General features: G+C 39.7%; 1 protein-coding gene across 2 annotated transcripts in view; it reads left to right on the forward strand.

Annotated features, from left to right (window-relative positions):
* hectd2 (HECT domain containing 2) overlaps nt 1–14,318 on the forward strand; it is a 60,345-nt gene extending 46,027 nt beyond the window's left edge. The window contains exons 19-22 of one of the 2 annotated variants that reach the window (XM_044372058.1): nt 348–454; nt 6,383–6,498; nt 8,867–9,010; nt 11,262–14,318. In XM_044372058.1, coding sequence (XP_044227993.1) covers nt 348–454; nt 6,383–6,498; nt 8,867–9,010; nt 11,262–11,382 — 488 coding nt within the window. In that variant the 3' untranslated portion in view covers nt 11,383–14,318. Of the gene's footprint in view, nt 1–347; nt 455–6,382; nt 6,499–6,619; nt 8,202–8,866; nt 9,011–11,261 lie in introns of those variants that run through there. The other variant, XM_044372059.1, reaches the window with a different exon arrangement.
* Nucleotides 14,319–17,213: the final 2,895 nt, after the last annotated feature.

Here is a 17,213-nt window from a genome sequence, read left to right on the forward strand (position 1 = left end):
TGATGCTGTATTGTAACATTCGTAACTGGATCTGAGTATTTTATTTCCACAGTGAGACATTGTTCACTGTGAAAATATAATCAAGGAACTTTACAAGAGAAACCTGGCCCAGCGCAAAAACACCTCTTTGTTCCTTTTTAAGGGGATGAAGTGGAGCCTGAGAACGTCAGCTTTGTTTGCCTTATTAAACCATATTTTCCGTTCAGCAGCTACTGTTGCTCCCTGCCAGCATGTCTCTCTCCCTGTGTGAGTGTTAAAACGAAGGAGCCAACACTGGAGGGTAAACTGGTAAAAGTGTGTAATGGAATTGTGTTCTGTGCCCTCTCTCTCTCCATCTCTGTCTGCAGAGTACGTTCAGCTCTACGTCGACTTCCTGCTGAATAAATCCATTTATAAACAGTTTGCTGCCTTCTACCACGGCTTCCACAGCGTGTGTGCCTCTGATGCACTCATGGTGAGTCCACAGTGTGTGTGTGTGCTGTATGTGGACAATGGTATAAGATGGACTTGCTCACTGGTTGCATAAGTGATACATGCAAACCTTCCAGTTATCAGTCAGCCCTACATTTTAGGGGTTTTTTTTGTCAGTAAACATGCATTTACAGTAGCTAACAAGGAGGTTGCACGCACTTATGTAACTTTTTTTTTTTTCTCCCCAAAAACACTGGCGTTCACTCACACCACTTACAAATGAAAGTCTTGGGTTTCTTTAAAGGTCTTTTGCATATGTGAAAATTAATCCTTTTGTGGCTCGAGAGGGAGCTTTGTTGAGCTGTGTTTAGAGTTCAAGACTACAAGTTTGAAAATGAGAAAAATCTGAGGATGTGGAGTTAGAAAGAAGTGAGGTTACCAGACCTCTGTAACCTGCTCCTCATCTCTGCTGGAGGCTAGCAGCTCCAGGCTACGTTAGCCGCTACTAGCTTAACACATCTGAATCTCTGCTGGAGGCTAGCAGCTCCAGGCTACGTTAGCCGCTACTAGCTTAACACATCTGAATCTCTGCTGGAGGCTAGCAGCTCCAGGCTACGTTAGCCGCTACTAGTTTAACACATCTGAATATCTGCTGGAGGCTAGCAGCTCCAGGCTACGTTAGCCGCTACTAGCTTAACACATCTGAATCCCCGACTGAACGTTCGGCGGTCAAATTGGATTGTGGGTAATGTAGGCACCGAGTTTTGACAAGGAAAAATGTGTCGATTTTGAACCTTTTTTTTAAAAACTGAACATAAGTCCAACAAGGTTATAGGAGTTTCTTTTTAATAAGCACATCAACAGCTTCCAGGACAACATCTTAACAAGGAAATAGTGACTAATGACACACAGAATGTGACAAACCTGATTTTCTGCATAATCAGAAAAAGTGTGGTTGTGGTTAAAAAAAAAAGGTTTGAAAGGCAGCTTGAAAATGCTGCACATTCAAGAAATGACACAAAAATGGAGTCATACCTCCTAGAGAAGGGCTTCTACATTTGTATGGCAGATTAGTCAGTGTATATATATATATCTTTGTCAGAACTCACATTTTAAGGATAGGTCGTGTCTTATATAATATATATATATATAGTAAAGTAACAAAAAGAGGGACTAAAAAGACTGTAACGTTGGAAGATATCTACTTGATTTGACTCATATGGACGGCTGATTTTACCCCCCTTCATTTACATTGTAAATGATGTAATATTCACTTCTTTACATGCTTACATTATTACTTCAGGTGTTATATTTTAAATGTAAACAACCTCTGCTATAACAGCCTCATTTCCAGTCATTAAGGTACTTATTGGATTCTTGGTACAGTCATCAAACTGTGTGATCAAATTTAAGATGAACAGAAGTCATTAGATAAAACCAAAACTGGAAACCGGAATCAAGAACTTGTCACTTCCTGTTGAGCAACAGCAAGAGGTGAAATTTTCATATGTTGAGTCATTGTTGTGTTTTAGTAGAAAGAGGAGGAGCTACAGAGAATTAAACGTACAACAAAAACACAATATCCTCCACCTCCTCCTACCTCCTTCCTCTTCTTCATGACAAAGAAGTTTGCCCAAATATGGAGTTCAGGAACTCTGTTTGCCTTCCTCCCTTAGTCAAATGTTAGCTCTGGCTGATAAAGAGCCGCTGACTCAAATCTGACCATGTTGTTGGTTGTTAAACCCAGACACTGTGTATAAAGATGGACGACGCGTCTCCACTTCCTACCGCTGTGCAAAAGTGAAGCCAGAATATACATAAATATCCATATTTGCGGGAGCTGCCATCTTGCTTGTGTGACGTCATTTGCAGCCAGAGTTGTGCACTATAGAGTCAGGCGGCAGGATGATGGCCCACGGGACACACCCCCCTTAGCCATGCACCATCCGCTAACATGGAGGGGGGCGGGGCTTATGACCTATCCTGCAGCTAGCCACCAGGGGGCGATCCAGATTTTTTGGTCGTCCATCTTTATATACAGTCTGTGGTTAAACCTCAGGGACCCTGAAGAGGACGAGGGCCCTAAGACACAGCCCGATTTTTCTTTCTGTTTCTTTTTAAATAAATATAAAAATTCAGTTAGACGACTTTGTTTCATTTTTAAATAAACACATGGAAATAACTATTATCATCATGAGTATTAGAAGTAGTAATGTGAAATATATCTTAACACCAATACACTTAAAAATCATCTTTCTATACGTTAAAAAGAGTAAAATTTCCTACACATTCCTCTGACATCATTACAACAGTAGCACATGGAAGTGCTGTTAGTTTATGTGGGATGTCTGTGACCTCTGACCTTGTAGGGTCTCGTCTCACAGAGTTTATTGTCTCAGGTCACAGTTCACATGAGTCAAGTTCACAGCGAACCATGTAGGACTTTGTGTGAGTTTTTTATTGAAGAGTTTCATCTCTAATCTTCTGCAGAGTGAACACACTGAAATAACTCTTTGTCTGACTGCAGATAAGACAGACTGACAGACAATCGCACTTCAGTTTATCAGCTGAGAGCCTGAATCTGGGTCAGAGGAAGGGTCAGGCCGATCCACACTGTAGAGACTGAAACAGCCAGGACGAGTCTCTGCTGTGCAGATAGAAATGAACTCCTGACCTGATTTTGCCTCCTCTGCTTCCCACAGTTTAGAAAAACAACTTCATCACTGTCAGAGAGATCTATATACAGTACTGTGCAAAAGTTTTAGGCACTTATTTATCAATTAACTTGATACAAAGTTGAGTAAACAGGAGAAACCTACATGATGAAATCAATATTTGGTGTGAGCAGCAGCAGTTTAACGTGTATCTACAAGCAGGATTTGTGACATCACAGCTAGTTTGGGGCCAACTGTGGTCCACAAGTGTGATGTGGAAACTCGGGAGCTTCCAGTACACAAACACTGAGAACAGACTTCATAGTGAAAGAGACGTTTCGTGTCCAGCAGGAAAACTTTTGAAATGAGCAATATTTATCTATAGTCATAGATTCTGGAGGAGTAGATGTAGAAAAAAACAAATCAGACAAAAATTATTATTGTAAGCAGAGTATGAAATACTGGAATTGTTGTTACACTTCAGCTTAAAAACAGGTTGGACAGAACAAAAAACATGCATTATGCTTAATAAATGTAATATATATCTGTATAAAACCTTTGTTTACAGCTGTAAAAGAGGAAAGCTCATGTGAGTGTTTGTCCTCTGTAGAGCATGAATGTAACTTTTATGATGATCTGTAGATTTATTTATTATCTGGAGGAAGTAGAAACTTTGTTATGGTGGTAGATGAAATGTCAGGAAGTCATCACAATCATTAATATTCATCCTTTTGGAGACCTTTTTCTATTATCTTCCATTGATTAGTTACAACTCCGGCAGTAAACGAGCCTAAAACATGTACCTCACACAGGTACACTGTAGTAAATAACGGCGATACGCTTGTTGACCTTCACAATGACCCGCTGCAGATAGAAACACCTCATGTACGTCTCATACTCTCATACTGTATGACTCTACTCATTTTCAACCTCTATGTCTCTATTTCTGTCTTTCTCCTCTGTTGTGTTCGATCTTTCAGTCACGTCCACATTGTGTGACGTCTCAGGATGTGGTGAAGCAAGCCTGCTGTGGTTAGTTGTGAGTGTGTGTGGTGTGGTTTTGCTGGTTTCAGTATGAGTGTGTGTGTGTGTGTGTGTGTGTGTGTGTGTGCATTGAGGTCAAACTCAGTGTGAGGGTCGTACCAGCTGGCAATACACTGCAATCTCTGAACATACATTTTAAATATTTAAAATCATTATGTTTATTTTGAAAAAAAAACGATATGATATATATGATGTGATGTTGTGTTCAGCATCTAAGACATTAAAAGATGAGTTTTCTTGTAAATAAACAGAAGCTACGTTACATTCAGTGTGAACATAATGTACTGTGTGTATCCTTGAGGTCTATAACAAAACTGTTGGATGAATTTCCCTCATAAACTATTTGCAAAGCTGATTTTTAAGTATTCCCACATTGTGTACGTCCATGTTTACTAGTTATAAACTGCTCCATAAAGCTACCAGGGGTCAGAAACTCCACAGGGAACCTTTAAATTGTGAGTTACGTGACCGTTGGACTTATAAAATCTTTTCAGGAATTTTTGCATAACTGCAAATAAGAAATTCAGACTTTCATGTATGCCCTATGAAGCTGACTCATTGCACACATTTTCCTGTTATCAGCTGCTAGACTTCCTGTTCCTCCCTCTTCAGTTATTGGTTGTGATGCTGTCACACGTCACTCTTTACAACATTCAAGCAGCGGAAACAACTGTTGCATTTCACTTCTCTTGTGTTTAATCGGAAATTCTGCTGAAAAGAAATTCAGCTGAACCTTAACCTCACATCTCAGAAATCAAAAACCTTTTTATTTATCGTCGGCAGACGCCATTCAATGTATGTAGATTCTGTGATGAACCCTCTGTAGTAGGTTTCTTTGTAAGTGACGGCTCCTGCACTGATTTAAATTCACACTCATGAGTGAATCACAGGAAATAAAACCTGACTTACTGTTTGTCATTTTGTGTCTTTGATATCATGGTTCTTGTAGATGAAAGTAATTTTTTTAGGGATGCACGATATTGGATTTTTTGCCGATATCCGATATGCCAATATTTTCAACTCACTGTGGCCGATTGCCGATGTCGATACTGATATATGCACATATTTTTACCAGCTGGCTGAGGAGACTATAATGCATGCAAGCATAGATTGTACTAAGTATGATAAAGAAAGACAATATATGAAGGAGGAACTGAGGAAGACTGGAGTTCAGGAGCTCAGTGTTAAAACTTTAATGAACCTGCCAAGTGGGAGCAGCAGTAGAGTTTTCATTGAGTTTATTAGACAGACAGGATTAATGTGTAGGATTTAATCTCTGGTCCACACTCCGGAGCAGAAGGTGGCGGTAATGCACCTAATACGCTGGTTGCCAACCGCCGTTATAAACCAAAAAGATTTTTTTTTCCAAACAGAGTGATACATCCTGTCAGCCGAGGCGTTTCCCTATATGTGCAGCCGAATTTAGCAGCTCCTCCACAGACTGTTTCACCCTGACGGTCCCGGTGTTTCCTCCGCAGGCTGCTGCGCTTCACTCAGCTGCCCGTCAGACCCGCTGCTTCTTCCCACTTCCCACCCAGCTAACGTTAGCCTCGGCTCTCCGTGTAGATCCAACCGGAGCACCGAGCCCCGGTTTGTTATTCAGGTTAAAGTGGGAAGAAGCAGCTCGTCTTATGGGCGGCTGAGTGAAGTGCAGCCTGCGGAGGAAACACCGGGACCGTCAGAGGGAAACAGTCCGTCGAGGGAAGCGCAGTCAGGCGGCGGAGGAGAAGGCGACATATCGGCCTCTCATAATCAGTAGAATTCACCGATGCCGATATTTCATTTTAGAGCTTTTATCAACCGATACGATGACGTGCCGATAATATCGTGCATCCCTATTTTTTTTTATGGTTAAGTGATATTAGTATACATAGTATACATTATATTACCAGAGTATTAATGTGGTGAACCATCTATGAAGAGGTTGTTGTCTGTTTTGTTGTTTTTATTATGTTGTGGAAGTTGCAGGAAAGTAGAAACGTCTATCTTTGACTACACAAAGGTGTAAAGGTGAAAATCCAACCAAACAAAATGCTGATTTTTTTCCAAAGTGACTTACAAATGATCAATTAATTATCAAAATAGTTGGCAACTAATCGATTAATCAACTAATCCTTGCAGCTCTACAGTTATTTGTCACTGTCGCTGACCTTGTTTTTGTTTTGTTTGTGTATAATGTTTATTTATTAATGTTGATATCTGGTACATTTGAAAGGCATGTTGATGTTGGTTTATTAAACCTCAGCTGTGTGTATGTAACATCCGTCTTACAGTTGCTGCGGCCGGAAGAGGTGGAGATGTTGGTGTGCGGCAGTCCGGAGCTCGACATGAGCGCTCTGCAGAAAGCTGCTCAGTACGAAGGATACAGCAAGACCGACTCCACCGTACGGTAGGAGCACTGCACTTCCTGTTTTCATCAAACTGATCAAGCTCCTGCTCTACAGGAAGTCCATAAATAATACACATGTTGCACACACTGTGAGTCAAACTACCTCCCTTTTCCTTTTTAGACTCACCAGATGGGCCAGAAAGTTCACATACTGGACACTTTATAAAAAATGAATGTAGAGTCATATAAACAATTACCTGATCTCATGAGGCACTGTTCCTGAATAACTCCTTATACCTAAACAATAAAACAGGTTCTTTGTAACTTCCTTCCAAAAAATGACGAGGACTGATTCCCAAGAATTGAAATCCCTGTATTGTCTCCAAATAATACATGAAAGGCGACTTCTTTTCCTTCTTAGGAAAAAAAACACCCAGTTTTTCCACCACTTCCAAGTTAGAATACTTTTAAAAGAAACTGTCACCACGTAATATAACAAATATGAAAGAGTAGAACATCAGACTTTTTCAATAAACTGCATTTTAAGGATGAATTATCTACTTTTCTGTGTTTTAAGATTTTTCAGGAGAAGAGTGAAATAAAGACATTCAACCCTAAAATCTTCTTATTTGTCTTTTACAAAAGCGTATCAGCATTTCCTGACTCGTCACCTCTACAGCTGAGGTGTCATTAAGTTAAAAGCAACTAACAGTAATGGATTAAGGTTCAGGAAGGATCAATTTCCTGATTAAAAAAATACAACAAAAAAAAAGTATAAACATTTTTTGACAGGATCCAAACTTATAGATACAGCAGGCAGCAAGATAGAGTCTCTTTATCATGAAGGGCAAATGATATAAAGTATTAAATTAAATATACAAGAAGAATTGAGTTCTGCTATAAAAGAAACATTGTTTGTTGTTGTTATTTAACTCTGACAGATAGTTTGCAATGTGTTTAACCTTCGAGTGTTTGCATGAGAGGCATCGACTCTGTAACAGGAAGCGTAACTCTCTATCTTACACACACACACTCACACCGTCACACTCAGATGCCCTTCAGTGCAGTCGGGAAGGAAAATGAGCCGACACTCGTCAACCACAGATAACACAACTCAGCACGATGTTGACAGCTGCCAAACCAGCAGCTGTAGGCTCGTTACACAACTCTGGTGTTCCTGTCTGAGACACACAGACAGACAGTCAGACAGACAGACATACATTTAAGCCTTAGTGACACAGTTTAGTTGTTCCTTCTCCAGCATTCTCAGATTCATCCGTTCTGCAGAATATTTAACTTTTTTTTTAATTAATGAAAAATGCAGATTAATTGTTGACGTTTCACATTTATCCGAATTAGTGTAGACTGAAAGATTTCCTTTAATTATATCTTGAGCTTCATAGTTTCAGTTATGATAACATTGTATTCCTGGAAAACAGCAACATCACTCCATCAAAGTCAGACGGGATGACTGAGCTCATGTTGGGATGAAGTGAATGATGTGATGTTTACAGCTGGTATTAACATGCGTCTCAGGTGATCCGATCACAAGTGGACAGCTCTAAATCCAAGTGTAAACACACCCAAGACGCATCGAGGACGGATTGAGATCCGATCACTTGGACCACATTCTTTAAGTAGTGTAAACACAATGTGTCCTGGACCACACTGAAGGACCGCCTACTCAGCTGACCTCCTCTATTTTCCAGCAGACCGGACACAGGATCCTCCGTCCAAAGATGTTCAACTTGTTTGATAACAGGATAAACAAATTATTCCTGTGTTTCCCTCCCCAGTTGACAGTTAGAATATAAATTAAATCATTAATTTTTCGCTTGTCTGTCTAAAAAAAAATATTTCAGGAGCTAAACGTTGCTGGTTTCTTCTGTCCTGTGGAGTTGATAACGAGTTTGATGAGTTCAGGATTTATCAGGATGATGACTGCTGCTTTACTCCAAACAGTTTCACTGTATGAACCTGGACTGTGTGTGCAACAGCTGATCTACTGGATGTGTAGAAGAACACAGAACATTAATTAACATTAGATCCTGACCGCTGCTGTCGGCGTGTCGGAGATTTAAATAATCAATGAAGTTATGCTGCTGTGTCTTGTGTGTAAATGCTCATAGTGTCTCTGAACGGAGAGACGCAGCTGCATAACTCTCTCTCTCTCTCCCTCTCTCGACGCAGAATATTTATATATATCCTGAACATTTATCAAGTTGAACTCAGCTTTGGACAAATAATGAACGAATTTGGTCTTTGAAAACAGAAATCTGTCTGTGCAGGAAAGTGAGATCGGATCACATGTGGTCACTCAGGACGCACGTGGAGACGCATGTTAATACCAGGTGTAAACAGGACCCATGTGACTAACAGTGATCATACTTGTGTGTTGTATGACAGCGGTGTCTGTGTGTCTGACCAGGTGTTTCTGGGACGTGGTGTTGGCTTTCCCTCTGGAGCTGCAGAAGAAGCTCCTCCACTTCGCCACAGGAAGCGACCGCGTTCCCGTCGGAGGAATGGCCGACCTCAACTTCAAAATCTCCAAGATCGAGGTTCCGACTGACTGGTAGGTTTTCACCGACCGAACCAAAACTCGACCCTGAACTGAGAACATATCAGTCACACACGGATGCTCAGAAACTAAACATTTACTTTGAACTTTGTGGCAACGAGTCTTAAACATAACTTTAGATATTTTAAACAGATACCGTATTGGCCTGAATATAAGACAACCTCCACTTTTTTTTTGATAAAAGCCTTTTATCTCATAAAAGTGAAATACTTTCATCAAAGCAGAACGTAAATCCTACATTTGTTTAGCTTGTATATCAGTCACATTCTCTCCTGTCCGGCTCTTGGAAGCGATCACAAATATTTTTTCTGGCATTTTTAGTATTTTCCAGCTTTTAATTCTTGGCGGCTCGACAGACGATTCAGTCCGTGTTCTGATTCTGCAGAAAAGACGTCATAAGATGCTTTAGACTGGTTTTCACTTGTCATGAATTTATATCCTCCACAGCAGAAAAACACATTACATGATCCCTCAGAAACTCTTGCAGGTTCAACTGAACTAACCAAACACTCTGAGTGCTGACAGACTAACAGACTCACTATAAACAGTCTGTTCTTGCTAGCCTAGCAACATTAAACACTGCAAAACACTCTCTAGATACTCTCTACATTCAAAAAGAATATCTGATCTTATGCACATTGAATAGTCTCCTCCTCAGATATAAAACCTCTTTTTAATCTTAATTTCCAGCATAAAATATTGTCCTATATTCCAGGCAATACGGTAATGTGACAGAAATTTGATTTGTGTTGGTAAAGACATTTTAGCCTCGTTTCTGTCATGCATTTAAAATGTTTATGTCTTCTAAGCATTTTGAGGCTACAGCTGTCGCCATCTTTGTCGTGTACAGTTACCATGGTTACTGTCTTCTACATGATCCTTTAAGAAACTCCTGCAGGTTAAACTGAACTAACCAAACACTTCATTTTTAATAGTCTCTTCCTCTTAACTTCCAGCATAACATATTGTCCTATATTCCAGCCAATACGGTAATGTGACAGAAAGTGTCGTTACACCACAGAGAGGAAGAAAACACCGTCTGTCTTGTCACTTTCTGATTTATTGATCTGAGGTGTTTGTTAATACTTTACTAAACAGTGGTGTGGGTTGTACTTGACTGACTGTCATATCATAGCAGCAGATAAGATATATTGTTGAACTTTAACAGCTGAATCTGGGTCAGTGAGCGGAACAAGCTGCCCTACTGCTGTTCAGTCTCTCTCACACACACACACACACACACACACACACACACACACACACACACACACAGGGGTTTTTCTGTCAGTCTCATACTAATTATATTCCACTCTGGGTATAATTTCATATCCAGCATGTTATTCAGATTTTTCGTTTGTCACGTCGTCATGTGGCATTTAAACAATTAACAGATCGTATGAGTCAAGAATGTTGAATACTGACACTATTTTAGCTCAGATTTCATAATATAGTTTGTTACCTCATTATTGCAGCCGTGCATCTGCTTGTTAAATGAAAACCTTTTAGCACCTAATTGTTGATTTTAGCGCCTGACTTTGATAGTTTTAGTCAAATTTTAGTCATTTGATTCTTGTTTGTAAAGATATTTTATTCTCGTTTCTGTCATGCATTTTAAATTTTTATGTCTTCTAAGCATTTTGAGGCTTTCGCCATTTTTGTTGTGTACAGTTACCATGGTTACTGTCCTCTATTAATCCAGTGTACATTACCACAGCATTACCTGTGATCATCTGCTCAGCTGCTCATCGTCAGGGTTTTAGCTTGAGAGGAGAAGCTCAAACATTAGTGAACATCTAGAGGAAGATTTCGATGGTCGACCGCCAGCGTTAATACTGGAACTGACTCGTTCCGTCTGATACAGCAGCAAAGTTATTTAAGGAGTGTACAGCAGATGAAGACTGTGTTTTACTGGCTCCGTGTGCAAAACCATTAGCATAAAAAAGACGAACTAGGACAGTAGACACACGCAGCGTAAAGCTTACTATTTACAGTGAATCTGTACTATGATGTAAAGAGTTACTGAGTTGCAGAGATCAGAAAGCTGTTGCACCACTGAGATAAGTTACAACATAACTCTAAGTAACAACTCCATAGTTACACACACGTCTATAGGTGTCAATCATAAAAATGTAACAGAACTCACTGATGGTAAAACAGTTTTTCTGCCACACAGCATCATTTTTCATTCATTAACTACTAAGCTAACAAGCCTTAAAGCTTATTTTATCTCCGTCTCTCTCTTCAGGTTGCCGATCTCTCACACCTGTTTCAATCAGATCTGTCTGCCTCCGTATCGAACCAGGAAGGAGCTAAAACACAAACTCACCATCGCCATCTCCAACGCCGAGGGCTTCGGCCTGGAGTGACCCGCCTGCACGCACACATAAACACACACACACACACACATACACACACGCACACACACACACACACACACACACACTATTAGTAATGCTAGCTATCTGTCCGCCACAACTACCACAACATGCCTTATATATCTGTGTGGTCGTGGATCAGACTGTATCATGGACTGTAATGCGGTTTGTATTGTTGTGTATTTGGGTACTGGGGGGGGGGGGTTGCCATTGCTTTTTAGATTTATAACCAATCAGATGGAAGCTCTCGTTCTCCTTGACAACAGCTACAGAGAAACACTAGACATCTTTATATTTGCACATTTGTTTTGTTTCAAATATAAACACGACTGAAACAAAGATAAAAATCTTTATTTTTAGACGTCAGCAGTTTAAACTTCTCAGCTCGGAACCAGTTGAGAATCGCAGATCCATGACATTGAAAACATATCAATTATATATCAGGTGATAAACCTCATTGTCCTCCAGAGACCTTGCATCACCAAATTAACTCTTTTTAAGGTTTAAAATATTGCAGTTTTGTTCCCTCTCAGGTATTTATTATTATTCTTATTATTTTAATCACATTACCAGGTATTTGCCACCATCTACATTTTTCATAAATTTCTGACTTCAGGCTTCAATTTAACTTACAAACGTCTGAAATTACTTCTTCTTCTTCTTCTTGTGGCTGTTCCCGTTGGGGGGTCACCACAGTGGATCATCCGTTTCCATCTCTTCCTGTCCTCTGTATCTTCGTCCGTCACACCAACCGCCTGCATGTCTTCCCTCACCATCTCCATAAACCTCCTTTTTTCCTCTGGCCTGGCAGCTCCATCTTCAGCATCCTTCTCCCAATATAACCAGCATCTCTCCTGCGCACATGTCCAAACCATCTTGTTCCCGTCTCATCTGTTGCTTTGTCTCCAAACCATCCAACCTGAGCTGCTCCTCTAATATACTCATTCCTCATCCTGTGCATCCTCATCATTCCCAACGAAAACGTCAGCATCTTCAGCTCCGCCTCCTGCCGTCTTTCTCTCTTGCTTTTTATTAAATCACAAGGATTCAATAACCAAAACTACATTCTTACTTTACAATTTTGTGTTTTTGGGAGAACAACAAAAGGAGACGCAGCAATAAGATACAGTACAAAGTAAAAGGGAAGAAGGGAACAGTGTCAGTAAAATTGGAGATTCAAGATTTCTGGAGGACGCATTAATATCAGAGATGCATGGGTTAAATATTTGATGTGTTTTGTGTGTAATCTGACGTCGCTGCTTCGGTGACTCTTTAAATCTATTTTATATGAAGGCATAGGGGAATGTCTGTTGTATCATTTTTTTTGCTTTGTTTGCAGCACACTGTCAGGATATAAAGCTTTGCTGGGAGAAGAATGCTATCGTGTATCATGAGATATAGATTGTCTTGTGAATAGTTTTGTTGTTGTTTTTGTTGTTTTGACATTGCTGCCTGTTTACTGAAAAAGGCTGCAGCAAATAATGTTCTAATTTTTGTGTTAAATATTGTAACGTTATGTCACGGTTGAACCAGAGCTGTTGATTTTGACAGTTCGGTGTTTTGTTTCTTTATGTCGTATCGTGGCTGCGAGATGTTCGGCAGCCTGCAGACAGACAGTCAAGCTTGTAGATGTTTGCTTTCAGTTGAGTGTTGATCATAAGACGAAGCAGGACGGGAAAAAAGAAACCATTGAAATGATTCTAACGAGTAGAATCCCGAGTTGAATAGTAGTTATTTATGTATTGAGAAGTTTCAGCTTGTTTAACCTGCAGCCACCTGGACCTGGACCCAGCTGAGGGAGTGGCATCACATTAAGAAAATAAAGATGTTCTTTCACTGGGCCTTCAAATCAATATTCCAGACAGTGAGTCAGAGCTGTAAATAATCAGACAGCCGTGATTTAGGCGACATAAATTCTGCCTCTGGTGTAGCTTTCTCTAACTTTTCTTTTTTTGGCTCTCATGCCGCTGCTGTCTCTTGTCCAGAGCTGAGCGGTGCTGGTTTTAAAACACTCTGTCGCACTGTCTTATACACGGTTGCCATGGCGAGATGTCTGAAGTCCCACTAACGAACTGGCAAAACACCAAGAAGTTACTGAGCAATAGTCAAGCAGCTCAAGTATGGCTGCACTATCCAAACTTACATCAGGCTGATCTGGGTCACTCATTCACTCGCTCTATAGGGTCTGAAAAGACTTTTTTTTTTCCTTCCATCATTTAACGAGCAGCAGCAGGAGCCAGAAGCAGCTCTTCTCCGAGCATCTGTTTGAGAAGGACTTCATGCTGCGTTCACACCACGTCGGATTCATCATGAAAACGTCGGCATCCTCCCGCTGAGTAGAGAAAGAACACTTTGAAATGTTGGAGGAGGAAGTCATGCTTGGATAATTGGGATAATATAATGTGTTGTTTTTTTTGTTTTTTTTTTAAATGTTAATCTCACCCAGGTCTGTTTTATGTGAACGGGACCAAACTGTGTCAGGTTATACAGTGGGACGGCAGTGTAAAGAAGACAAAAATCTGTTTGAAAATAGTTCAAACAGATTCAAAAATGATTTGTTGAGATGTAATTATTTTCACTTGTGAGATGTTTGAACTGACTGAACCGAAGTGCGTAACAAGCACTTAAAAGTAGAGGAGAAAAAAAAAATCCTGTATTTCCCATGTTTGTTGTTATTATTTAACAGTTTGAATCCTTCAGGTTCACCAGTATCTGTCTGTTAGCTCTGGTGGGTTTTTATCATGAGTTTTGTGTAAACAGTTTGAGATTCATTGACCATGCATGACCCATTTTTGGAAACATTTAATGCTTCTATGTTGCCCAAGTCTTATATAATGTACTGTATGTACCGCAGTGTTTACACAAGTATTTCCAGTAAAAAAAGGTTCAAGAGGGTTCGTCCCTCTTTTGAAAAGTTTTGCTGAGTATGCATGTTTGTTTTTTTTTCATTTTACATTAATATACATCATCATATCCAGTGTTTGAATCGACAGAGAAATGTATTCAGAGAGGATGATCGATTCACACCAAATATATGATCAATAAGACCAGAAACAAGAAGAGTCTCTAAAAGGTGAAAGTAACAGGATTAGTAAGTGTGATGCAATCACTGAATTTTAAACTTATACACTTATTACTGAAGAAATGACGTAATCACACAACTGTATTGTGTAACTCAGTAATGCTGTTGTGTCATGTCTGTGTAAAAGCTTTCTGTATGTAAAAACCATATATGAACAGACGACTGACAAACTGCTGCCTCACTAGCCAGAAACAGACACATGAACCGATCAGGTTGATATATCCGCTGATATAAATCTACATCAGTGTATGTGTTGGACTTTAAGTTCTCATCATAAGACGAAGCAGGACGGGTAAATAAATTGTTGTCATGATTCTAACAAGTAGAATTCCGGTTGAATAGTAGTTATTTATGTATTGAGAAGTTTCAGCTTGTTTAACCTGCAGCCATCATGACCTGGACCCTGATAAGCAGCTGGATGATGGATGACGGATGTTTCTGCAATTGTTACATCATGTTAATATCACGTTTCTGCAAAGCATTGAGAGTTAAACATCTATTTCTGGCGCTCAGTTCATTCCTTCTGCATTGGACCAATCTAGAAATATAAACCCTTCAGTCCTTGTAAAATTCAAAGTAGCACATAATGTCCTCATTTACTGTAGCAACTGGAGCTCTGCTTAGAAGCACTAGACTCAGTGCTGCCAACGGTGGTCAAAAAGTATATTGCAGCAAGATTTATAAAACAATTTAAAGTTTCTGCCCACCTGGTGTAACTTTTACACTCAAAGATTCAGGGAAAAAAGGAAAATATGACTTCTGGCCATAAAAGGAAAATCTCTTCTGTTGCTTTTACATCTCAAGACTTCATGACATCTTTAATAGAACAGCGAAGAAAAATGCAGGATGAGAAAAAAATGGCTTTGTTATAATTTACGACTGGCAAAACACATAAAAGATGGTTTGAAATGGAAACTTTAGCTTCCTGGAAAATAGTTAATAGTGACAGTATCCTGTATTTGCAGGTGTAAACAAAAAAAAAGAGTTTACATCACATTACTCTTCCCAACATATATTCCATTGCTTTGGACTTTATAATAATCCTTAAATGTGGTGTATCCACAGGAGTGACATCACATTAAGAAAGTTAAGACGTTCTTTCACTGGGCCTTCAAATCAATATTCCAGACAGTGAGTCAGAGCTGTAAATAATCAGACAGCCCTGATTTAGGCAACATAAATTCTGCCTCTGGTGTAGCTTTCTCTAACTTTTCTTTTTTTGGCTCTCATGCCACTGCTGTCTCTTGTCCAAAGCTGAGCAGTGCTGGTTTTAAACCACTCTGTCGCACTGTCGTCTTATACACGGTTGCCATGGCGAGATGTCTGAAGTCCCACTAACAAACTGGCAAAACACCAAGAAGTTACCGAGCAATAGTCAAGCAGCTCAAGTATGGCTGCACTATCCAAACTTACATCAGGCTGATCTGGGTCACTCATTCACTCGCTCTATAGGGTCTGAAAAGGCTCCTTATACAACGACGGATCCTTTTTTTTTTTTCATTTAACGAGCAACAGCAGGAGCCAGAAGCAGCTCCACTCCAAGCATCTGTTTGAGAAGGACTTCATGCTGCATTCACACCACGTCGGATTCATCATGAAAACGAGCTGCGGACTGGAGAGGAAAAAAAAACAAAAACGTCAGCATCTTCCTGCTGAGTCGAGAAAGAACACTTTGAAATGGAGGAGGAGGAAGTCATGCTTGAATAATTGGGATAATATAATAATATAATTTTTTTTTAAATGTGTCAGGTTATACAGTGGGACGGCAGCGTAAAGACAAAAATCTGTTGAGACGTAATTAAAAGCACTTAAAAGTAGAAGAAAAATCCTGTATTTCCCATGTTTGTCACTATTATTTAACAGTTTGAATCCCTCAGGTTCACCAGTATCTGTCTGTTAGCTCTGGTGGGTTTTATCATGAGTTTTTTTGTAAACAGTTTGAGATTCTGTCCAGAGACATTGACCATGCATGACCCATTTGCTTCTCTGTTGCCCAAGTCTTATATAATGTACTGTATGTACCGCAGTGTTTACACAAGTATGTCCAATAAAAAGGTTCAAGAGGGTTTGTCCCTCTTTTGGAAAGTTCTGCTGAGTATGCATGTTTGTTTTTCATTTTAGAGATATTTGCTTATTGCAGATATACGTGTGTCTGTATCAGTGTATGTTGTGTCATCGTTAACACAGTTTGTCCTCCAGAAGACTGACAAGGTGATTATTTAACTGGAAAATGTCTTGATAAGTTTGCATCTCAGTCATATCAGTCATACCTCTTAATTAAAACAAATCTAAGGGTATGAAGGAGGATGAATCAGGTTATAGTTCTCTTTGTGGCTGAACAGGTTTGTCTTGCCTGGAGTCAGCTGGCCTCCACAGGTCTTTATAAATGTGGTTGATCTTATTCAGTTTAAAAAGATAGTCTTTGAATATAATGTCACGTTTACATACTTGAGACAGATCTGGTAACAGAAGTCAAGCTTTGGGTTGCCAGAGTTTAAAGTGGATATAAACAAGATTCAGTAAACATTCAGCAGTTCTCAGTCGGCCATCTTGCTTCTATGAGATAGAAGTCAGTCGATCCTCCGACACTTTGATCAACGTCCAGACTCGACATGTTCCTCCAAATGCACCGATAATGACAGATATGTGCATGTAAGGAGTCAAATATGCCAAATTGACTTACAAAATATATTCCTATCAAGTCAATTTGATCTGTAACTGAGTTCTTAAAAGTCTTAAC

Source organism: Thunnus albacares, chromosome 14 (genome assembly GCF_914725855.1).
Source record: "Thunnus albacares chromosome 14, fThuAlb1.1, whole genome shotgun sequence".
Classification (NCBI taxonomy): domain Eukaryota; kingdom Metazoa; phylum Chordata; class Actinopteri; order Scombriformes; family Scombridae; genus Thunnus; species Thunnus albacares.